General features: G+C 49.8%; 1 protein-coding gene across 4 annotated transcripts in view; it reads right to left on the minus strand.

Moving 5' to 3' along the window:
* Window positions 1-23,981, minus strand: part of RGS3 (regulator of G protein signaling 3) — a 177,320-nt gene extending 153,339 nt beyond the window's left edge. For 2 of the 4 annotated variants that reach the window (XM_059715452.1, XM_014602686.3), the window contains exons 1-2: window positions 21,009-21,113; window positions 11,236-11,385 (exon numbers count right to left, since the gene is read on the minus strand). In XM_059715452.1, the coding sequence (XP_059571435.1) occupies window positions 11,236-11,383 (148 nt within the window). In that variant the 5' untranslated portion in view covers window positions 11,384-11,385; window positions 21,009-21,113. Of the gene's footprint in view, window positions 1-11,235; window positions 11,389-21,008; window positions 21,114-23,882 lie in introns of those variants that run through there. The other 2 variants (XM_019475792.1, XM_019475793.2) reach the window with 2 other exon arrangements.
* Window positions 23,982-25,283: the final 1,302 nt, after the last annotated feature.

Here is a 25,283-nt window from a genome sequence, read left to right on the forward strand (position 1 = left end):
TACTTGTTCCCTCCCTTTGGCCTGTTGGCTTGTGACCCTAACCCCTATGATTTTCTATATAAAAAGTGGGAACTCCCCCCGTTTCTTGTGCCACTTTCTGGGGCTGTGGGGTTAGCACACATTTACCTTATCAGAGCATCTCAAGCAGGGAACCTCTGTGAAAATCATCCCCTGTTGATGGATAGTCTGCAAACATGGAGAGGCTGGCTGGGTAAAGCGGTATCTGCTCCACTCTCATGGGGCATCAGGCACCACAAGGCAAGGTGAGCCCAGATGTCTTTGTCAGAAACCACACAAGAGCAAAAGGGACCTTTCGCTAAGTCCCAGGTGGCCTTGGGAGAGGCCTGCCCACATACTCCTTCATGGTGGAGCTCACATTCAGCTCATGGGCAAGGTGTACTCTCACAGTGGAGGCGCTGTGTATGTGTCTGCACTGCAACATGTGAACACAGCCTCTGCTACATACTCATATGTTAGAGCTGTGTAGCGTGTGTGGTCAAGCAGACATGCTACGTGCACCAGCACAACTGCATCTGAAGTGCCAATGTACACATGCTGCAGTAGAGTGGGGATAGCTACATAGGTCCCAGTGAACAGGGCAGCAGGAGATGCTGCCACTAGTCCTCATCCCTAGTCCAGGAAGAGTCAAACCCAAGCTGCTCAGCAGACCCCTGAGGAGCAACCAAACTCAAAGAGCTGCAGAGCCAGATTCAGAATGGCATCTCCCAGGGCAGGCCTGAGCAAGCATGGCTCATTCTGTGAGAAGAGCTTAGAAAAATGCCATCCCTTCCTCGCCCACTCCAACCCTGGGATAAAATGGGGAGAAAGTGCTACACACACAGCAGCCTGGGGCAAGGAGAAGAATCTTGACCAAAGGTCTTTTAGACACAGCAGAGGCCCAGGTCTCTCCAAATGGCAGGCTGCAACTCTTTGCTTCCGAGGGACCATCTATCAGAAAGGACATCTGTACTTCAGAGTCTTTTGCCCTGGCTTGGGGCCCCAGAGCTCTCAGATTATTCAGTCACCAACACAGTTCCTCATTGCAAGCCACAGAGGCCATTTTCCAGGGCTTGTAGGGGGTCTTTCTAGGCCATTTTTCATTGAATCTATCTAGCAGTGTCATCAAAGATCTAAAACAGAGGGGCCAAACTCATATGTCCCCGTGACCTGAATAAGTAGTGTGGGGCCGGTGCATAGTTGAGCCCACCAACCCCCTCCTTTCCCAGATCCCAAACTGGCCAGAGTAGGTGCTGCACTGCATGCAGTGCCCACTCCAGCCAGGCTGCACTATATGCAATGCCTGTTCTGGGAACTGCATTGCACGTGGCACCCACTGCAGCCATTCAGGACCCATGCTACAGATGAAACTTGCAGGCACCATGTGCAGCACAGGTCCCAGACTGGCTGAAGCAGGCACTGCGTGCAGTATAGTCCCACAGCTGCCAGGGCACGTGCTGGGTACAGTGCACATCGCAGAGCAGGCACCATGTTTGGCACAACCCAGCTAGGGCAGGCACCACATGTGGTACTTCCATGCCCCTGGCCAGATTCATAGATTCATAGATGTTAGGGTCGGAAGGGACCTCAATAGATCATCAAGTCCGACCCCCTGCATAAGCAGGAAAGAGTGCTGGGTCTAGATGACCCCAGCTAGATACTCATCTAACCTCCTCTTAAAGACCCCCAGGGTAGGGGAGAGCACCACCTCCCTTGGGAGCCCATTCCAGACCTTGGCCACTCGAACTGTGAAGAAGTTCTTCCTAATGTCCAATCTAAATCTGCTCTCTGCTACCTTGTGGCCATTGTTTCTTGTAACCCCCGGGGGCGCCTTGGTGAATAAATCCTCACCAATTCCCTTCTGTGCCCCCGTGATGAACTTATAGGCAGCCACAAGGTCACCTCTCAACCTTCTCTTGCGGAGGCTGAAAAGGTCCAGTTTCTCTAGTCTCTCCTCGTAGGGCTTGGTCTGCAGGCCCTTGACCATACGAGTTGCCCTTCTCTGGACCCTCTCCAGGTTATCCGCATCCTTCTTGAAGTGTGGGGCCCAGAATTGCACGCAGTACTCCAACTGCGGTCTGACCAGCACCCGATAGAGGGGAAGTATCACCTCCCTGGACCTATTCGTCATGCATCTGCTGATGCACGATAAAGTGCCATTGGCTTTTCTGATGGCTTCGTCACACTGCCGGCTCATGTTCATCTTGGAGTCCACTAGGACTCCAAGATCCCTTTCCACCTCTGTGCCACCCAGCAGGTCATTCCCTAGGCTGTAGGTGTGCTGGACATTTTTCCTCCCTAGGTGCAGCACTTTGCATTTCTCCTTGTTGAACTGCATCCTGTTGTTTTCTGCCCACTTGTCCAACCTATCCAAGTCTGCCTGCAGCTGTTCCCTGCCCTCCGGCGTGTCCACTTCTCCCCATAGCTTTGTGTCATCTGCAAACTTGGACAGAGTACATTTGACTCCCTCGTCCAAGTCGCTGATGAAGACATTAAAGAGTATCGGTCCAAGGACCGAGCCCTGCGGGACCCCACTGCCCACACCCTTCCAGGTCGAGACCGACCCATCTACCACGACTCTTTGGGTGTGACCCTCTAGCCAATTCGCCACCCACCGGACTGTGCAGTCATCCACATCACAGACTCTTAACTTGTTCACCAGTATGGGGTGGGATACCGTATCAAAGGCCTTCCTGAAGTCTAAGTATACGACATCCACCCCTCCTCCTGTGTCCAGGTGTTTCGTAACCTGGTCATAGAAAGAGACTAGGTTGGTCAGGCACGATCTGCCCGCCACAAACCCGTGCTGGTTTCCCCTCAGCATAATTTGCCCTGCCGGGCTCTCACAAATGTGAGCCTTGATAATTTTTTCAAAGACTTTACCAAGGATGGAGGTGAGACTGACTGGCCTATAGTTGCCCGGGTCCTCCTTCCTCCCCTTTTTGAAAATGGGGACCACGTTAGCCCTTTTCCAGTCCTCTGGGACTTGGCCCGTGCGCCACGAGCATTCAAATATTCCTGCCAGTGGCTCTGCAATGATGTCGGCCAGTGCCTTCAGCACCCTCGGATGAAGCCCATCCGGGCCTGCCGATTTAAAGGCATCCAGTTCTTCCAAGTGACTCTGCACCATCTCAGGGTCTACGCATGGAAGTCTGGCGCCTTGCTGCTGCCTCTCTACAACCCCAGTGAGAGACTTGTCGTGCCCCTCACTTAGGAACACTGAGGCAAAGAACTCGTTGAGGAGTTCAGCCTTGTCCCCCCTATCTGTCACCAATTGTTCCTGCCCATTTAGCAGTGGTCCTATTCCTCCCTGGGCCTTCCTTTTATTCCCAATATATCTAAAAAACAATTTCTTGTTGTCTTTTACTTGGGTTGCCATCCTCAGCTCCATGGTAGCTTTGGCCCGCCTAACTGCCTCCCTACAAGCACGAGCAGAGGAGGTATATTCATCTTTTGTGATCTCACCCTGTTTCCACTTTTTATGTGCTCCCCTTTTGGCCCTTAGGCTGCCCTGGATTTCTCTGGTAGGCCATGGAAGCCTCCTGGCCCCTTTCCCTTTTTTGCCTCGCTCGGGAATCGTCTTGCTTTGTGCCCGAAGGATCGTTTCCTTTAGGCACAGCCACCCTTCTTGGGCTCCCATCCCATCAAAACTCCTACTCTGCAGTGCGTCCTTGACTAATCGCCTGAGTTCATTGAGATCAGCTTTCCTAAAGTCTAGCACTTTCACCCTACTAGTTACCTTACCCACTCGACGTCTTATGTTGAATTCTATTATAAGGTGATCACTGTCTCCCAAATGGCTACCGATCTGGAGGTCCCCTATCATGTCATCTCCTGTTGCCAATACCAGATCCAGTATGGCATTCCCCCTAGTGGGACCATGCACCTCCTGTGTCAGGTGGAGGTCCTGTATACAGGTTAGGAACCTGCGTGAGCGATGAGATTGTGGTGCCCATTACAGCCACTCTAGGATCCTTGTGGCACAGTCCCAGGCCCTACCCTGCATCATGCATGCATCATGCCCCATGTGGGTCAGCTCAGACCCAGGGACAGCACCAGGGTCAGATGGCAGGGCTCAATGGGCCGGATCCAGCCTGTGGACTGTGTGTGTGACACCCCTGATATAAAACAGCCAATCTGTATACATGAGTGTCAAACTGGCCTGCAACATACACCCACTGCTGGTTTACTACAGGAGACTGATTTGTCAAGAAGTCACTACATCCAAAACACTTGTGCTATTATCCATCCAGGATTTCTCCCTTATTGGCATGTGGCTGGTTTTTAAAGTTAAAACAAATAAATGCAATGCTTTCAATGAGAATGAGTTAAAGGGATTGATTTCAGTGTGAATTTGATGCCTACACATACCTTTAAAATTAAGGCCCCCAAACCCTGTAGCCTGAAGCTTCAAAGGAAAAAGACTGCCTGCTCCCATCTGTTGATGAGCAAAGGGAAGAGCTGGGCATCCAGCTGGCCATCTGCATCATTTACCCAGAACTCCAGAAGGGAACATGCCCCACGAGGGTCTGAGCCCGAGAAATGACCTGCAGAGAGCTTCACTTTCTACCCAGAATTCTGCCCTCCAAAGATACAGACTGCAAATTGGCCAGCTGATGGCATTGAGAGGAGAAAAGGTCATCCCTGATGAGAAAAAGTGGTTCTGTGCAATCACTCAACACTGCAGCATCCAGGATGCTGCTCAAAAGTTCTCTTTGTAGTGCCGTTTTTTTTTCTTTTTTTCTCCGAAGATCCCTTGTTGCTGGGATTGTAAAGATGGAAAATGCAATAGGAGCCAACAAGACAGGATCTAACATGTGGCAGGTTGATAACTGAACCCACAGAAGACAACAGCTGAGTGAGTTTTAGGGAGGCCCCTGCCACCAAGCCACCACACAAATCTAAAACTATCATGTCTGGGTGCAAGGGGCTGGACCCGAGCCTGCCCTGGTGCCCTTGGCAGTCTAGGACTGCGCTACTCTCCAACACCAAACTGCAAGTGGGAATTAGTGGCTGGAACAGGAAAAAACATGTAGTAAAGAGATGTTTGGATGGCCACATTGGTGGGCGAGGAACATAGCTAACAGTCAATAGTTAAAATACCAGGATTATGGACCATTCACATAGACAGGCCAGTGCTATGTTCTTCCAAACTTGAGGCCGGTTTTCTTTTCCCCTGAAGTTTTTCTTGCTCCATGTTCACCCTAAGCTGGTGAGTGGGGCAGTATTGCCTTAAGGGCACTCAGGAAAGTAATCCGGAAATCCTGGGCAAGGGCTCAAAAGGATCCTCAGCTATTTGGATCCAGCCTGCAATTCTGCCATTAACCAGTTGGCAAAGAGTTACGGGGATGGCAGCATACATTGCCTTCAACCTCGTGGAGGGAAAGGGACTGAAGGAAAGCTAGCCAGCTGCAGTATGAACTGTGATGCACAGTATTTCCTTGTTACAAAGCCTAGTGCCTGCAAGCACAGCCAGCACCCTCTGCTATGGAGCAGCAAGCCTGCTGCCTCTTCTCACTCATTCCCGGGACTGTCCCTGGGGGAGGGGGGGGCAAATTGGGGCGACCGCCCTGAGCCCCATGCTTTGGGGGGTCCCACGCACAGCGCCATACAGGCCCTGCTGTGGCCGCCACATGCTGCCACTGCCAAGTGCTACCTGCTTCAGCCACTCACCACTGCCTCCTCCCTCGGGGCCCCGCACAGTCTAATTACGCCCCGGGCCCCGCACACCCCTAGGGATGTCTCTGCTCATTCTTTACAGGTTAGCCCACAGCTGATGGTTTCTTTTCTGTCAGCTTCCAGGCTATGCAGTTCAACTACAATTGCAGGGCCCATTGATACCAGTTTTACCAGCAACAGCTCAAACAACTTCCTGCCATAAACCAGGCCCGGAGGAGAAAATGCAAAGAAATAGGCTTTTTTAAACCCTAAGCTGCTCTTTTTATTTCAATGTGGTGGCCTGGTCTGCACTAGAGGTGATTTCCCTGTTATCACAAGGCAGTGCCCTACATGCAGTAACACCCAGAAACAGCTGGTTCAAACTCTGGTGCGCTAACCACACAACATGTCCCCTGAGTCTGGTCAGAGAAGGAGGGTTAGACCTTGTGTCCAGAACACACTAATATTGCACTGGTTCCAGTGTGACTCAAATTACCCCAGCCTGGCTCCTTATTCCTTCAAGGCTAAGTACAGATAGTCAAAAAGCCCAAGGCTGAATCAATTCAGTCTTTGCAGGTTAGTCTAAGCTGCACAGACTGAACCAAAAAGGAAGTGAACAGACATTCACTTTTGATTCCAGAAATGCAGCCATGTGTCTGCAGTGGCCCAGGCCAGAAGCTGGGGGGCACTAGAGCACACCTCCTTGCTCAGCTGAAGCAGACAGCTTGGGCCAAGGCTAGCCCACCCACCCTCCAAGGGGAGTTTTGCTGGGGCGGTGCAAAGCATCCTGGGATGCTCAGGGACTGAGAGTCAGTTTGAACGTGGAGGGGATCTGGGACAGAAGCTGAATAAACCAATTTAACCTAAATCAGTTAAGTCTGATAGCACATCCATCCAGGTTTATCTTATACTGGTTTCAGCCATTTTGAAAGTGATTTACGTGCACCGAACTTCTGTTGTGTTGCAGATTTGAACCAGCTTCTGATCACTTATACCAGTTTGCGTGTAATTTCTGTCCCTAGCCCTAATGGTTAGACAGCATAGAAAGGCTCAAGTCTGCTGCTGTTTCCAAAGCAGCAGATTTAATATTTTGACTCAAGCAACAGCAGCTCATGCACTGCACAGACGGAGCCCTTCTCACAGCACAGCAATGATGCCTAATGCAGACACTCCACGTGTCAACATTAGATGAGAAGACTCAGCACCATATCTGTTTGGGGATAATTTATTCAACTCCTTTTGCTGGAGCCTTTCAGAGGGTGTCACATTTTCCAGATTTTCTTTGCATCAAGAGGGCCAGAAATGTACTGCTCTCAGATGGACACTGGGAGTGCAGTGTAGTTCCCCAACTCCAGGAGCTGTGGTGCAAGAAACACCAAATACCATTGCGGTTCATAACTCTGGCATCATTTCAAAAGCTGCAGCATGATTCCTATTCAGGCAGATCTTGGCCCTGTGTGTTGTTGCTAGTGAAGCCAGGTTCAGGGGAGCTGCCCAGACAGGGAAGGCCTCTCTTCTTCCTTGGCTAATTGGTCCCAAGGGGATCAAGACCTCAGCCTGTACCCAAGCTTACTTATGCCCATGTCAGAGACAGGAGACTGAGAGTAAAAACATCCCTTTGGATCTGGTAGTTTCATGCCCTGGTATAAATGATGCCAAAGGAGCAAGGCAAGGAGAGCAGACCACAGGATGCCGATCAGTCCTGCTTGCCCCATCTGCCAACTGATGCCCTCCCTTTGTGGGTAGTAAGTTGTGCATCTCTTCTGGGCTCTTCTTGAGAGCCTTGGTACCAGTTAAATCAGAAAACAAACCAAGAACTCCCTTTGCAAGCACGCCCAGCCGCCTCCATTCAGCATCCAATATGCCCAGCTCACAAGGTTACCATGGCAGGCCTTGCTGTTGCAAGCAGTGCCAGCTCTCCCATTTACCAGCCAAAGGATGTCCGTTTCACTGTGCCAACCTGACTCCCCAGTGGAGGTCCCAACTGACCTGGTGATTTCACCTCCTGTTCTAAGGAGCTGTTCAGTCTTGAAGTAGCAGAACTAGGGGTGGGTGAATGGTGCATTAGCCCTGGGAACCAATTTAGAGGGAGTGCCAGAATGATCCCGCCCCCCCAGGAGCACACACCATGGCAGTTGCAGAGTTTGCACGGTGGGCACAGCACCCCCCACCAGTACACTGAGTGCCAAAAATGCTAATGATGCCTCTACAGTCATACATGCCTTACATTTGACCCGAGAAGGGCTTGTCTTCCAGCTCTGGGTGACACCTGACAGAGAACATTGCTCTTCTGAAGCAGGAGGAACAGCACAACCACAAGATGACTAACGCAGCCCACCAAGGAGACTAGCGTTTGCTCCCCGTTCAGCGAGCCACTTCCTCTCAAGTGCAAACACCACTCAGTCATTGTTAATGTGTGAATGCTGTTAGCGGGTGAACTAGATCAGGCTGGGGTGTCAACAGCTAACAGTCAACTCTCCTAAGATAAGGATGGACACTGTGTACATCATAAGCTCTCACCCAAGACGAATGTCACTCACCTTTCCAGCTGGGGAAATGCAAGTCCTTTCCCTTTCAGAGAATTCAAAGCACAAATTGATAGGAGGCAAGTGTGACGCTGCACAATCCTTTCTAGTCTCGCAGCTGGAGCTGCACAGGCCAAGGCTCCAAGAGTTGCTCTCCATAGGGCAGAGAGCCTGTTGGCAACTTTACAGCAGCAGAAATTTGGACCTATGCACCAATGACAGACTCCAGATCTCACCCATGACCATCCTGGCAGGAACCCTGCCCAGGTGACCTCTGCTGACAGAGACCTTAAAGCGCTAATGTAAAACCAACCAAAGTCACCCTAACTAGTTCCCCAGGTCTCTGCAGTCAGGTCCTGAGAGAATATTAGTTCCTCCGTAGGGAGGAAGTGCCACCACATCATCTACTCAGAAACTTGGGAGCACCACTGTAGCTATATACCAGGTAGAAGGGGCCTGGGGGCATCACTACAGCCATCAGCCAGGAGAGGGGACTTAGGACCAGAGCTGCAGCCATCAGCAAGGGAAGGTCTGGTGTTCCTTCCAGAGCTGACCCCAACACTCAAGTCCTGCCTTCAGATCCTTTGGCCCTTGGTGTCAGTGGTGTTCAGGGCAGGGTTTGCAAGGGGGCACCTGAGGACCCTGTCAGAGGCTGCTGCAGAGTGAGAGCAGAGTCCTGAGTCTAAGAGCATGTCTGCATTAGTGCGACTGTCCTGTGACAGTGCACTTGTGGCAGCTTCACCTAGGCGGGAGAGGCAGCACCAGCAGTGAGGATGCAGCACCCCAAGCTTTAGTGTGTGCTGGGACCTGTGTGTGAACCTCCAAGGACCATGGGCATGTGCTGGCCACTAGAGATTGTGGCAAAACTGCCACCCCTTCACCGGTACTGTTGTCCCTGAGGCTAGATGTAGCTAGCACGGTCCCATTTTCCTTTCCTCTAAAATCACATTAGCCACCTTTGTAATCTAAACCTGTTAGGAAGGTGGGGAGTAGGAACCGGCACTTTTCTGGGTGAGCAGGCAGCCTGGGCACCATCACAGACAACCCAAGGCAAGGCAAGTACCAATGCTGCAGATGCTCCTCATCCAGGCCACTGAGCACTGCATAGGCATACCCCATAAAAGGAACGCCCACCCAGCTCTTGTCATATTGAATGTAATAGTTTGAGTGTTTGTAATAGTTGCCCACTAGCCAGTTTAGAAAAAGACAAGATTTATCTTCTTATCTAGGCCATTGTTCTGGCCTACTTGCGGAAGGTTCGGGCTTTGCTCAAAGTCTTAACTCTTGAATTTTATCTTTAGAGGCCTTTAACAAAGTTAACATAAAAATGACCCTTAAGCAAACATCCCACATTCCGAGAAATCAAACCCTAGGAGCCTTTGAAAAGATTGGGAAAAAAGGTCACTGCAGTGGTGTGGAAATTCCCCAAAGAAACTGAACCCAGCAGAAATCTGTTAAGGAAGATCCGAGCCCAAATTTGGGAGTAGTGACAGGTTTGGGTAGGAGGAGCTCAAGACGGCAACCCACTCAATAAAAACTGTAACCTACTGTCCCAATTTGGAGGTAACCTCACTTGCAGAACAACGAAGGAAGAATCGCAAGTGTAGGCCGGATCAGACTGATCACCTGAACCACCCTCTCCGTGAACACGAATCTTCGTTCACGCTGAAGCCGCGGAGCGCCCGAAAGGGACTGAAGGAAGGGGACTTAGTCGTATCAGTATTGAGGCCAGCCCATTGAATCATATTGCTGAGGTGAGCCCATTGAACCATACTACTGAGGCCAACCCATTAAATTGTACTACTGAGGAATGAAACCATATTTAGGTGTTTGGTTTCTCAGAATTCTAGGATTGTAAGTATATTATGAAAAATAATAGTATTGATTCAAATTTAACTTTATTTGTAACTGTAATTGTTTTAAGGAAGTGCATTTGGAGCATTGTTTCTGATATATGTAGTTACTGTGTTCTTAATGTTTGTGGTATTTCTTAAAGCTAAGCAGTGTTATATGTGTAGCAAAGAATTTTAAAATAAAATTGTGTTGTATGAATTGTGTGCAATCATTGTGAAATCGTGCAAGTAGCTAAAAATTTTCCCAGCCAGTGCATCAAATGAATCAGTAAGTTGTGTGGGATCTTCTCTATTCCATAACCCACTAGAGGCAGCTCTGAGCAAAATGCCACCAGGGCCCCCGAGCCCACCAGCCCCTCTTCACATCACATTAACCACAGCAGCTCCCCACCGACCCACGCAACACTGCACACTGGACCTGCTCAGCCCACAGGCCCCTGTACCCAGCCCTCCTCTGCCGCTGCCCCAGGACTTCGTGGTTTCTCACATTGCTTCACAGCTCTTCTCATGTGATAGGATGTCACAACTGAAGCGTAGGCAGGGTGCAAGGTGCAAAATAGCACTATGCTACGTGTGCATGAACTTCTCACCAGCCCCCTCATGTTTCAAGAAGGCTGTGGTCCCAACAAAATACCGCCCCTGGCAAGAGCCGGCTGGGAGCAAGATGACTCGCCGCTCATGGCTTGGGCCACAAGCCAATGCCTCCAAGCGCTTTCAAGCAAATGAAAGGCAAAAGCTCCCTCTAGCGGGCAAACAGGGATTCAGCTGCGTGTAAGCATCCAAACAGACCACTGTTTCAACACAACAAACCGAATTAGTTTTTTGGCAACTTAGAGAGATTGGAGCCACCCTGTGGTAACCTCTGAACCTCACATGTAGGCCTAGCGAGTGGGATGTGGACTGTATTGGTTTAGTTTAATAGGAGCTCTAGACAGCCACCTTAGCAAGCACGAGATGCACAGGGGCAATGCCAGGACTACTAGGCTTAATTACTTGGATCCTGTGTATTCCACAGGACACACATCCAATTGTTGCAGAAGTATCAGCTGTGACCCTCTCTGGAGAGAGATACCAAACCCCCCACAGCCAAGCAGTACTCCACACTTCTCTGTGCCTGTGCAGGGAGCCCCAGGCATGGCCTGCAGTGCCTTGCCCTAAGCCACCGAAGTTCACCTCCTGGCTTGCACATCTGCCCCACCTACCTTTTCCTTTCACTCTCGCATGGCTGATCTTCCTCCGTCTCATCACATGCTGCCCCCTCTGCTTCCTCAGTGAGGATCGGACAGTAGAAACGGCGACACGAGGGGACAATTCATGCTCTGGCTCCACACTGCAGAGACCCAGATCCATCCCTGCTGGAGAAAACACAGCATGGCTGAGAATGGCCTCATTCAGCCCCTGGCACAGAAGTGGAACTGGTGCACATTCGGGATGAGCAGCTCCAGCTTCCCCACAATGCTCCTTTGTCAGATGCCTGCCAGAGCCCCTCATACTCTCTGGGGACTGAGCTGAGCCCCCCTCCCCAAAAGCACCTGGGTGTGGGAGTTTCCAGGAAATGCTGTTGTCCTGCGGCCATCAGCTGAGGGGTTGGGAAGATCAGCTCCCCACAAAACCTGGCCTGCAGTCCAGAGGGCAGCACTCTGTTAATCACAGCAACAAGCCAACCTCTGAGCTGTCCATGGACTTAAACTAGGTGCAAGCACTTTTATCGCTGGTCAGGAAACGCCCTGTACCTGCCATGGTAAATTAAGCACAGCTGCAACATAAACCCAGCCTGGTTCCAATCTGGACACCAGAGCAGAAAGCTTTACCATCCACATTAGGAAGGGGAGTTTCACTAGGACCCCACATTCATTCAGAGAATCATAGAAAATTAGGGTTGGAAGGGACCTCAGGAGGTTATCTAGCCCAACCCTCTGCACAAAGCAGGACCATTCAGACCTGTCCTTTGAAAACACAGAGACGGGCCAACACTGAGCACTTCCGAAAGGCCCACCTTAAAACTGCAACCATTACCAGTGTCAGTCTGTCACACAGAGCATGCAGGACCAAGTGTAGCCTTGCCTGGCACACAAGCAATGCTCTGGAGAAGGCCCCTTCAAGAGAGCTAGAGACGATACATTGGAATACCATGCTGGATAAAGGCATTTATCCTTTATAACTCGCCAGAAAGAGTTTCAAAGGCCGTTCTGTTTTGTAGTAGCTGGTTAGAATTGTTTAATCTCCAACCACCATTAGCATGGTCAGTAAAAGCAGCACTGCAGACTTCAAGCAAGTTGACTGACTGCCCTGCTTGCTTTCAATAGGTCTGTGGAGAAGCATGGGCTTTGTACAAGGGAGTAAGATCTTGGGGCAGCTATGCATGAGTGTGGAGGCTGCTCCGACATGCTGGAATTCCAGCACGTCAGAGCAGATTCATTAATTGAGTCTGCTGGAGTGTGGCAGTAACTGTGCACCAGCAACCTCCTGTGTCTCGCATATCAGCATGCCCTCAATTAAAAATGGCAGTGGGGGCACTTGAACTACAGCTTGTTGAACACGTTTTAGTTCAAGAGCTCCTGCTACCATTTTTAAGCGTGGGGATGCTAATACAGGCGATGCCGCAGAACTTTCAAGTGGCTCTCAGAGATGCTCTAATTGCCACGTAAAAGTGCCCTTGGTGCCCAGGTTTAACTCCATATGACCTGCTTTCCTGTCCCCACCTGCTGGCCAGAAGTATAACACAGCACCTGGGCAGGTTAGAAGCTACCGAGAAAGGAAACTGCACTACTAGAGAAGAAATCAAACCTTAATGGACCTTTTCTAAATGTCCCCTTTCTCCCACCCCAAACACATACAGATGTGTGTGCACACACAAACTTGACAGTGACCCAGCGACAAAGATACTACATGAATATATCCTAACCCCAAATCCTGCAGAAGATCATACACTTCTTCACCCCACCATTAGCCTGTACGGGAGAGAAGTAGCTGAGAAGTTAAGCTACAAAGCCCCCAGCTTACACTTGTTCCAGGAGTCACAAGGGTGTCTATTTTGGGCTTTCTTTTCTCATCTCTAGACAGTTACTCTGCTGTGTTCCACATTGCATTAGCCTGGAGTAACAACTACATTTAGAACAATATCCTAAAATGTCATCAGATGGAAAAACTCCTGGCTTAGCCCATCACAACGCTTTGTGACACAGTGACAAGGACATCTATGAAACTCAGTCAGTACGTGCTTCTTATTTGTGCAATTTAACCTTCAATGACTGAAACCAGTGAACCAATTGCAAGAGAAAAGGAGAGCAACAGTCGGGATCCCTTTGCACAAAGTTATTCCACCACAGAACAAAACCAACAACAAAAGGATACTACTTGAAATGAAAAGCTCTTGTACTGAGCAGTTTCCACAAGAGAGCTGGTCACTCTCTGCTCGCTATGTGGGTAAACAAGATCCATTCAAAACACATCCCAACACATTCAGTTTAGTTGTAAGCAAGATTTTGTTTCCAGGATTTCCCTGATATTTAATGCCCTGTCAGGGGTGGCCAAACTGCGCCATACATGCCAGAAGTGGCACGGGCAGCCTCTGGGTGTGGCACAGGCAGAGGACAGGGACCACAGTGGTGCATAGGGCAAGGAACAGAAAGCAGAGCAGCAGAGCAGCCAGGGGAAGGGGATCAGAGTGGCACGAGGGGACAGGATAAGACTAAATTGTGGCACGCTTGGCAAAAAGGTTTTCCTCCCAATCTGTTTCTGGGCAACACAGATCTGCACATGCTCTCAGAGGTACCGTCACAACACAGATGTCCCCATCTCACATACTGGCACAGTCCTAGGAAAAGAAGCCCTCCTTGGGGCAAGCAGTTTCTGGAAAACAATGCAGCAGGGTCTGTTATTCTTCATGGAGTCAGTTAGCTTGAAGGCAGCTCAGGGATGTCTGCACAGTGCTGGAGACAGCTGCCTCTCCTGCCATTCACCCCAGCAAAGACAGGCTCATATCAGTCACACGCAATCTGATGAGGTTCACAAAAGCTTATGCTCTATATATATCTTATTTAACTAGTCTATGAAAGTGTATATCTACCCTGCCTTCTGACTGGCTTCAGACTAACATGGCTAACTACCTCTCTCTACTTCTACCAGTTAGACATAGCAGATCCAAGTGGTTGCAAATACTGAGGGGTGTAAAACTAGAGGGTGATCTGAGGACATGTTTGCAAACAGCACTCACCCAGTATCTCAGGAATGGTGGGCAGGTCACTTAGCACTGTGCTGCCAGAGATCCACCTCTCAAATGGATGTAGAAATATCAGCTAGCTCACAGGGCTGGACCCCGTTGCCAGCCTTGTTCATAGAGGACTTTGGAAATAGAAAGCATTAATAGCTCAATAAATCCCAGAGAACCGAGGGGGTAATGCCGAGAGGGACAGGGCCAGGACAGATATTCAAAGGCAAGTGCCCAGCAACCCAGCCAGGACCCGCTGGCACCCAAGGTTACCAACTGGTCCAAACCCACCCCCATCCCACTGCCCTCTCTGACCAGGGGGTTCGCAACTGAGCAACGCTCCATGGCAGCAGCCAGGAAGGGACATCTGCCATTTACTACAGCAGCCCATACCTCAGGCCGCTGGCTGCTTTTACTAGAACAGGGTTGGGCTCTCTCTCAGCCGAACCCTGGCTGCATTTACACAGGTTAACCCTAGAAATGGGTTTTCTGCTCAAAATGCTTGCTTGCATTTCAGGAAAAAGAGCAGAGGAGATGCCAAGTGACCAACCAAGGGAAAGGAGGACACCCCCTGGTCATCTCATTTATAGAGCCCGAACGGACAGCTATTGTGCTGCAGCTTTAAATCACGGCCCCTGTGGGAGCGGGGAAAAGGAGACAAATAAAGGCACTGACACATTATTCTCCCAAGGCCTCCGAACAAAGAGCTGGGCTCTGTTTGGTCTGGACGCCCTCCCGCTGTGCTCAGCCTTCAACTTGGGAAGCTGCATGGGCCTGTGGGGAGGAGCATGGAAAAGCATCCAGCAAAGACCTTCGGTTATTTTAATTGCTGCCAGTTATTTATAGCCCATGAGTGCCCTGAGGAGCATTCAGTGCTGTGGTCGGTGCTAAGAAAGGAAGCATCCAATACTAAAACTGGCCCCAATCCTCTGAGCTGGGGGGAGACACTGTGCATACCATCCCCTCACAGGAAGGGCAGAAAACCCCAGGCTGGTGCAAAACAGCAGGAGATGGACAGCCCCAGGAACAGCGAGGCAAGACTCAGCCAAGCATACGGCCCAGGACCCCTGCACTGTTGGAGAGTCACTTTCCTGCTGGTGGAGAGCGACTCTGCTCCATTCCCCAGCCAGGCTAAGCTGCTGCCCTCCCTCCCTCCCTCCCATGACAAATAACCACATCACCCTGAGAATCTGGAGCCAGCCGCCCCAACCGGGCACCGAACAAGCAAGAGCTGGCAGGAGAGAAGCGGCTGGCCACACCCCGGGGTCAGAGCAACTGCTCTGGCGTCCATGGCATCGCACCAAAAAATGAACATTGCCCGCTCTGTCTTGGGCGCCGCGGCAATTAATCTGGATGTCCTCCTGCTGTCTCCAGCTTAGAGACAGGAGCTCTGGGTGGAGTGGGGAGGGAGACCCTGACAAAGGCATTATTTATTCTTTAATTGCTGCTTGTTTATTTAGAAAGCCAGCCGCCTCTGGAGAGCAGGCAGTAATTAAAATGCAGCAAGTAAACAATCAATGCTAACTAGTTTCCATGGGCAGAAACAGACCACAGGAGGACACCTGGGTTCTTCTTGCTTTTAAAGAAACACGATCAGCTTTTTAAGTAGAACCTCTCATCTTCGCTGTTACATAGCTGCCAAGCAGCTCCGACTGCAAAAATGCCCACTTGCTTGGAGAAGGTTGGCCTTGCGTGCAGTTGGGCCACAGGCAGGTTAATCCAGAAGCTTGCTTGGGTGACAACCTGCTGTTAGCAGCTCCACCCAAGGACAATTCAGGCAAGAGGTTTCAGGCCACGTGCAGCAGCTAGAGCAGGGGTGGGCAAAATGCGGCCCACAGGCCAGATGCGGCCCACCAGGCCATTCTTTCTGGCCTGCAGGGCCCCTAAATCTAAATTTTCTAAATTTTTTATCTGCCCCTGGCTGCCAGTCATGCGGCCCTCGATGGCTTGCCAAAACTCAGTAAGCGGCTCTCTGCCCAAAATAATTGCCCGCCCCTGAGCCAGAGTAACAACACGCAGGCTGAGTCTGAAAGAAACTTCCACAGGACAAGCAGGGAGATCTCAGAGGGTGATGATGAGCGAGTGCATGTCATCCCCTCAGGATCATTCCTGAACAGTCCCTCAAGGCTCTGTCTGGTCACCCATCCTATTCAATGTGTATGAGGCCACTCGGTGAGATGATGGGGAGATTTCGAGTGAGGTGCCATCAGTATGCTAATGACACCCAGCTCCACCTCTCCTCTTTTTCTGACCCTGGCCCCACAGCCTCAGTCCTTTCTAGATCCAGACAAGACAGAGGTGATGGTGGGGGGCAGACCACAGGACTTGAGGGGGACTGGGACACCTATCACTGATGGGGTTCAGTCTACCACCACTCAGGTTTGCAGCCTTCGGGTGCTCCTGGATCTTCAGGTGGCAGCAGCAGCTAGGAGCCTCTTCTCACCAACTCCATCTGGTGAGAAGGCTGTGACCCTTTCTTTCAGATTCAGATCTGGACACTGTCATCCATGCCCTAGAAAACGGTCTGGAAGCTGCAGCTGATGCAGGATGACCCAGATTGGTTGCCAGGAGCACACAACTCCAACCTTCCAGCATCTGCACTGGCTCCCAATAGCTTTCTGGGTGCAATTCAACGTGTTGGTTTTAACCTATAAGGCCCTAAATGGTCTTTCCCCTACGTACCTACTGCCTTCTCCCTTGCAGCATGTTGTGATACTCAAGATCAGTCAAGAGCAACTTCCTGGAAGCACCATGAGTATACCAAGTCGACTTGGCAAAAACCTATGGCTGGTTATTCTCAGCTGTGGCTCCTGAGCTCTGGCACTTCCCCCCTCTCGAGGCATGCCTGAGCCTGAGCAACTTTGAGAAGCACTGTAAGATCTTGCTATTTGGGCAGGCTTTTAGCAAACAAAGCTAGGCTGAGTTATTGCTTAGTGGGTCTCTGATACTGATATTCTAGTTCCCCTTTTCGCTGTTTTGTTCTCTTGCCCATCTCCTGTTCTACAAGTTACTCTGTTCTCTTAGTATAAGCCACCCTGAGCCTTTGTTGGGAAGGGTGCTATACAAATCACATAAGGGGCATTGGATCAGGAGATCTGCTGGGTCACTCAGCCTGCAGGGTCAGCATTTAACATTTTCCACAGCCAGCAACAAAAGTGTGCTTGAATCAAAGGGCTCAGGCCTCCACAGCCAGGTGTGTCAGAGCAGGGAACTGGGGTGCTGCGGCAGGATGTGCTTCATAGATGGCGCTGCAGCACTGGCAAAGGTGAAGTCCACATCTTGGCTCTGCTGAGTAGAAGGATCCCTGCAAACCCTGAGGGTCTTTTGCACACTCAGACTGCGTGTGGAAAATACCAGAAACCTGGGACCAGCCACCAGAAGCCCGAGATGTGAGGAGGAATACTGTAGACCAGTGAAGGAGGGAATTCAATAACTGCACTCTGTTTCACATGCACAGGGCCCCTGTTCCCAGCATGGCACCTTTCATCTCCAGCTCACCCACTCATGTCCGGCAAATACAACAGGAAGGAGCTGCCTATCACATAACCATTTGCATCTCTTTGTTGGCATGTGCTCCCTCCTGTTTGCTCATATCTGTATGCTGTCTTTTTGGACTTAAGTGGTAAGTTCGTTAGCACCATCTCCTTGTTCCATTCAGTGCTGAGCACAGTGAAATCCTGGACTGTGATGGGTGCACCTGGAGTGGGATCCCCATGGACAAGGCATGACCAGAGCCACAGTTACTGTGAAGCAGCCCTTCTTCTGCAACTTGTAGCTCAGTCAGCCTGGGTGGGCTGTCTCAGGGGCAGCACATGGCGCCTCTCAGACCTCAGAACACGCCCTTCCCAAATCCCAACAGCCTCTTGCAAACACTTGAAGCACACCACCTGCTTATGTAACTGCGGGGAAAAGAGCGCTGTACATAACCAAAACACCCTGCTCTATGCTGACCTGCTCCTCAGAGCTGTTTAAACCCCAGCTCTTTGGGGAAACCTTCCAAAACCCTTCAGCCCAAGGCAGTCCACAAATGCAGAATGCTTTAGCCCAGAAAGTTAAAGTTTGTCTAAGTTATAAACAACAGATTTTCAGAGCAGGGCATGCCTCAACCTCTGCAGTCTTGCTGTGGGCATCCCTTAGACCTCTGTTTGTTGCATGGATGAGCCCAGCACCTGCACTACTCTCAGACTGTTTCCTTCAACCACCTGTTTCTTACTATATAGCTTACCCTTTTGATCCAAATTAGGTTAGGACCTGTCAATGGCCTTGCTTCTTTGGAAAGCAAAACAACCCTAAAAGATGATTAAAATCTTACCTCAGTGACCACCAGATCAACCTATTGGCTATAATGAGTTGAAACTGCCATAGATCATACCTCTGTCATCATCAGTGCAACCAGGTGTGTACAACAACACAGACTGACCTTCAAAACAAGACAGCATTTATTAGGTAAGTGAAACCAAGGGTGTAGGGCTCATTGGCTGGAACAGAAAAAGCAAACCTCTACCCACATGCTTGGGCTCTCTATCTATCGCATAATACCCAGGATTCATCTCCTTTTCCCCTGCCCTGACAACAGAGTTCATGTAACACGTATGTTCACATGCTAGTCCTGTGCCTTGGGTTGCAGTTGCACTGCATTGACATGTTTTTTTCTTTCTTTCCAACTCATTAATAGTTAGTGTCCAGATGCAGCTCCTAAACAAGTCTCGACAGCTCACTCACACCATCTCAGGAATGGCTATTGCCCATGTTACTCCTTCCCATCCCTCATCCAAGGAAAGCAATTCATTGCTTCCGACCTGGTAGACAACAACAGGAGGAGGAGGTAAACTGTGTCATATATTTTTGGTTACAAGAAAATTACCCAAAAAATCCACATTCTCCATTTTGGGATTTTACTAGGAAGCACCAGACAGCACCTCTGCTCCTCAAGCTTTATGAAATCAGTTGGGGGGTCCAAGCTGAGTTCCAACCTCATGAGATTCTTACCAGAGACATCAAAGCCTGGTCCTGAAATCCTGCCCCTAATTATTTAACAAGAGTTCTGCCACTGATTTCCATGAGACACTCTAGGCACAGATATTCAAAAAGGCTGAGGCAGACTCAACCTAAAGTTGCATGGTTTTCTGTAAGCTGCACGGTATATATATAGGTCAGTAGTGAACAGAACACACATTCGCCCTTTGGGGTGGCGTGGGGGGCAAATCTTAGATTGGTTTCTACCATTTTTAAACCAGTCTAGGTGAGCCAAACATACCTTCTGTTACAGGAACAGACCAGTTTTGTGTGTCGAATTTCTGTTCTGCTATGGGTATAGACCGGTTTCTGATCACTTATATTGGTAAAAGCGTAATGTCTGTGGCCAGGGATAGACATTTCCTCTGTACAGTACTAGTACTGTGAACTAAGAACTTTAGTGTCCAGAAATATGAATGAGACACCTTTCCAGACGCCACATTCTCTTTGCTCTTCCTATCACATCCAGAATCAAGAGCCAGATCTACAGCTGAGGTCCCCCTACCCCACCGCATGCTCTGCCTCCTATGCCTGAAACACTGCTACGTTCACACCTGCCATCATCAGAACCAGTCCTTGTTCACATCTCAAGAAACCCCGCTGGTTCAGCATCAGCTATCACTGGTGGACAAGCAAACAACATAAAGCAATGTGCTGTACCAGCTCTGGAAATGGGGGAGATGCAAAGCTCTGCAAATGGTGGCATTTTCCGTTCCATTTGGCTCCACCTGAAATATCTCATTTGATCCAAAACGACTTTCATCAGACCTGAAATGACATGTTTTATTTCACATGGGGCTTATTTAGCCCTTAAAAAGAATAATCTCAACCCCTAAACAAAAGCACTAATCCAAAATGACAACATACAGTATTGAAAAGACAGTTAGACTTTCCCAAGTCCCCTCCCTTTTATTTCCTGGATGGAACAAATTCATGAATAATTTCAGTCCCCTCAAAACTGATTTTTTTCCAATACAAGAAAAATAAAACTGTCCAACACAATCCAGAGCCATGAAGTTATGTCAAGGAAGCGGGGGCTGTGTAGTCACTCTGCATGAGACCCGCTTCCCACAACCTCTGGGCACTGGAATGCATCGAGCAAAGGCAAAGCACTTAGCGAGACAAACTACCGCACACTCCAACGGACTTTGCAACATTTCCAGGGCACTGCTACAACCAACCCCATCAAACCTGTGTTATTTCTCTTTTCCTCTGGCGAGCCAGTGGCTCCCCCCAGTCAGTACAATTTACACCCAAAGAGAATACAATATTTGCTTCACATGCCGCCATCAGTATCCTGGAAACATCCCATTCTCAGACAGAACTTCCTCGCTCAATTTTTTTTTTTTATTGCAAAACTTTTTTTTAAGGAGAGAAAGAAAGGAACAATGAGACAGTCACAAAAGGGCACTGTCTCTTTAAAACAGCTTGCCCAGCAGTTTTTGAACAAGGGGGTCACAACTAGATTGGGCTTTTCCTAGCTGTGCCCTCAGCTCAGCCAAAAAAAAAGAGAGAAAAAGAAATAACAGTTTAAGAATGAGTTGCTGAGGAACTCCTAGGAAACCAAAATCAAACCCCATAGACCCTGAGCACCCTCCACTCAGTGCACAGCAGCCTGGACAATCTGTTCAAAGGGATCTCCTGTTCAGTACCCAAAAGCTAAGGTACCCAGAATGAGCAGCCCTTTTCAGACATTCTGGCAGGATTGGGCCCATCAGGCTGAGCAGCACGAGATGCTGGCAAAGGTACCTGAATCTGGGATGTATCATGTCCAGTACTGCAATGGCCCAAGTATCTTCCAAGCACACTTGACTGGAGACAGACAGCCTCAGCACTCCCCAGGTCCTGAATACTGCTAATTTTTAAATAAGCAGAGCTAACTGGGCACCTAGGGGTAATCATTAACCTATAATCCAAGCAGAGGCAATAAGGCAACAAACAAGCTCCATGCTATTAGCCCTTGCATCTGTTCCCTGGAAATATTCCATGCCCTTCCACCAAAACCTGGTTTCTCCTGACAGAAGGAAAACAGGAGAAGCCTAGCAAAGGTATTAAGGAGAGCAGCCCACACAGCTCTCATCCACCCGAACTTTAGTACTGACTGCCCAGTCCAAGTAGAGACATCTAATCAGAGTACTCATTACTTCACTCCTTGATCTCCCTAGCATGGCATCTCTTTCACAGGCCCCAGCCAGGAGGGTTACTCGTTAACACAGACCTCCATAAGGGGATGCAGGAGAAGGAAAGGAAAACATTATTAAAGTATTCAGCACTGAAACTTTGCAATCACTTCTTGATTTACTTTCCATGAGCTTTTGACCCAGGCAGGATGGCAGAGGCAGTCAGCAGTCCTTGCTCATGTTCCTCTGCTGGAAGGGGAACAACTACTGAGGGGGAGGGATGCATGAACAAAGTCCTCTCTCCCCCACATGTTCCCAGGAGCAAGAGCAAGGTTGGTTCGTGTTCCCATTGTGGTGATCTAATCCCCCAGGGACTGAAATTCTCCTGCAGTTTATATTAACTTTTACAGCAAAGTACACTTCAGCCAATCAATCTTGGGGTTAATGAATTTCCTTCTAAGTTTAAGATTTGATATGGTTCACCTCCTACAGTCCCCAATCCCCCAGTGCTATGTAGATACTTGCTTTGTATATATGGGCTTGAATAACCAGACAAGTGTGTTGAGGCTAGCCTAGATTGCTTTGGCTACAAACGATATCCTTCTGTATTTACAGATCACCTGAGCAGGAAAACCTGGTTTTCCAAATCAGTGTTGAGGAGCAAGAGACAGACTGAGCTATTCCTGTAAGCACTTCTTTCACGACTATTAAAATATAACACACCATTCCCAGTGCTGAGATAGGCGTCTCGCTGTCTCCTCCAGTGTATGAACAGGAGCAGATCACCCCAGAAGGCAGGGACTCCTCCTCACGCTTCCTTCCCAGCAGTATTGAGCTAATAGCCAACTGTAACTGAATTATTTACTGCATAAATGCTCTCCTAGCACACTGGTTTGAAGAAACCGAAAGGAGAGGACTAGCTAGCGCAGCAGGCTGCCTGAGCTCTAAGTTGGTGGCCTAAAGCTAGCCCACATCAGTAGCCACCTCGAGCCATCCCCCTGGACGGGGGATTAACAGCTGCTATTGGTGTCAGTCAACTCCAACATCACAAAGGCCCCCTCAGTCACAATTGGTGGGACTAGCCCTCTCACTGACTCTTGGCAAAAAAGCCAAAGGATGAAGAGTCCCAAGAGGACCTGCTCCCTTCTCATCCCAGCAACCAATCCCTCTGTACTAAACTGGAGGCAGGTGGAGGTGGAGGCACCTCAGTTGTTCTTGGGCTCTTGACCAAGGGCCAGAAAGGGAACACATGACTTTGCTTCCACTCTACAGTCACATGTGCTGCATCTCACAGGAGAAAGCCTTAAACACAAAGGTGAAGGCATGTAGCATTTGAATAGCAACCCCCCAGACCAAATTCACCCCTGAACTCAGCAAGAGACTATCAAAGGATTGTTCTGCTCCATCACCACCATGATACTATGTACCAGCAGCCCTGGGCAGTTTACAGCTGTGAGATGGCAGGTGAGCCTGGCCCCAAAAGCCATTCAGACTGATGCAGCCAGGATCAGCACTGCCTCATGTGCTAGGGCAGGCCCTGGTGTAGCCCCTTCACCCGTGGGGTGCAGAGGAGGTGACCAACAACATACTAAGCACTGCCTCTCAGCAGCTGCACTGGATGGGACTCTACCAGACCCTCGGACTTGACAGAAAATAGCTGCAATGGAGGGGCAGCATTACTGAGAAATGCCCCCCTTGGGAAAGTGTAGGGCACACCAAAGCTGGTACCAGGCACGATTCTGATGCAGCATGTCACTTAGAGCTGGGGCATGACCTGGGGGAGATGCTGGAGTCCCCCCTAACATGCCACCAGCACAAAGCACATCCACCCACAACAGGGAAAAGGAGCTTTCTACATTTCTGTTAGGCAGCCACAGCAATCCTTTTCCCTAAGGAAATGAGCATTGACCCAGCAGCACTGCCCCATCTCAGACCAGAGAATGGATGGCTCATCAGCCATTGTAAGGACCCCAAATCTGGGAGGCAACATGAACACCCCCAGCAGTATTCACACTGCTCCCACTCTCAGACTGAATGTCAGCAGGATTCACCCAACTGATTCTTGCATCTTCTCCCCCATACAATCCCATCTGCAAAGTTGCCATCCCCTGCATGCTGCTGACAGGATTTAAGCTGACTCTTATGCTACATTTGCAAATACTCAATGATTTGCTCCTGCACCTTAACCAAATGCACAAATATACTGTTTCCCCTTCTCCAACAAGTTAGATTCACTTCTAACTTCAAACCCAGCTGGCTCTGCCTTGGGACTTCCCACCAGGGATAGGACCTTCAGCACCCAGCTGCTACAACTCCGCTGCTGCTCCTTCCTTCTACCCTGGGAATTTGGGGTTTTACAACTCAAACGCCTTAAACAAACCAAAAACCAGCAGCACGATCACAGACAAAGCCTACACTGGGCCATACAACAGCCACCCACTGTTTCCCTCCGAAACTGCGAGGACCTGCAAAGTTAAATTCACTGGCAAAACTTAGGGCTCACCTGCAAGCAGCAAAGTCCAGGCAGCTCTGAGCCTATTCAAACTTTCCTGAGCCTGTCTGGAGGGGGATCTCCCAGTCTTAAAGGCACAGGACCCTTTTCCCAATCCACTGAGAAAGAATTGCTGTTTGCTGGATCCCTTCGGCTGAAGGCACCCAGTGGCCCCTTTGGAGTGGGGAGGGGACAGCGAGGTGACACTGTCTGAGGGTGGAACAGCTGAATCCTGTCACTGTGTGGGGGTGGATCATACAAGTTTGCCACCGGAGCAGAGGATTTAGTGAGGTGTTGCCGGGGAGTGAAAAATCCTTGCCCAGAATGTGGTGCTAGGGAGTCCACACATACCCCCCTATATCCCCATCCCCTAGCAGATTGCTGAAGCACCTAGGCCAAATCAAGGTCTGCAAGAAAAGGCTCTTCCTGTGGAGTCTATCTGGGACACGGGTGGTAGGGCTAGGGACAGACATTACACACAAACCAGTTTAAGTGATCAGAAACTGGTTTAAACCTGTAACACAACAGAAGCTCAGGGCACATAAACCAGTTTCAAAATGGCTGAAACTGGTTGAAGATCAACCTGGTCGAATGTAGTATCAGACTTAACTGATTTGGGTCAAACCCCTTTCTGAACCTTCTGTCCCAGACCCTAGCGTCTAATGCTCAACGCCCTGGTTCCCAGAGGTGAGCAGGCAGGAGCCTGGCCCCAGGGTGGAGGGAAGGGGATGCATATGAGGACGGCATAGCACTGAGAGTGAAGAGAGGAGACAGATCCCTGAACCAGGAGTAGACTTAGACATGGCAGTGCTGGCTACTGTATAAACCCCAGATTCTTCAGGAGACGCTGAGGCCAGAGAGTCTCCTGGATAAGAAGTAGCACAGTGGCTAGGGCAGCAACTTAAGCTAAGAGAGAGCCAAGTTCAAGTCCTTGCTCTGCCAGGTTGAAAGCAAGAACTTAAACCTTGGTCTCCGGCAGAGGAATGCAGCTGGTGCACACACTTCCCCTTGTTCCCTGTCCTCCCTCCTTCCCACGAAAGAAGACAGAGGGGATCTGGTGGCCATCTATAAACTTGCCAGGGGAGGCCAGCAGGTTATGGGAGAGTCCCTGTTCCCCTGAGCACTACCAAGAGTAACAAGGAATAATGGCCATAAGTTGACTGAGAGTAGATTCAGGCTAGATATCAGGAGGCACTACTTCACAGTCAGGGCGGCTAGGATCTGGAACCAATTTCCAAGGGAAGCGGTGCTTGCTCCTACCCTAGGGGTCTTCAAAAGGAGGCTAGATAAGACACCTAGCCAGGGTCGTTTGACCCCATCATTCTTTCCTGCCCATGGCAGGGGGTCGGACTTGATGATCTGCTCAGGTCCCTTCCAACCCTACCTACTATGAAACTATGAAAGTCCTTTTCC

This window comes from Alligator mississippiensis, chromosome 12 (assembly GCF_030867095.1).
Source record: "Alligator mississippiensis isolate rAllMis1 chromosome 12, rAllMis1, whole genome shotgun sequence".
Lineage (NCBI taxonomy): Eukaryota > Metazoa > Chordata > Crocodylia > Alligatoridae > Alligator > Alligator mississippiensis.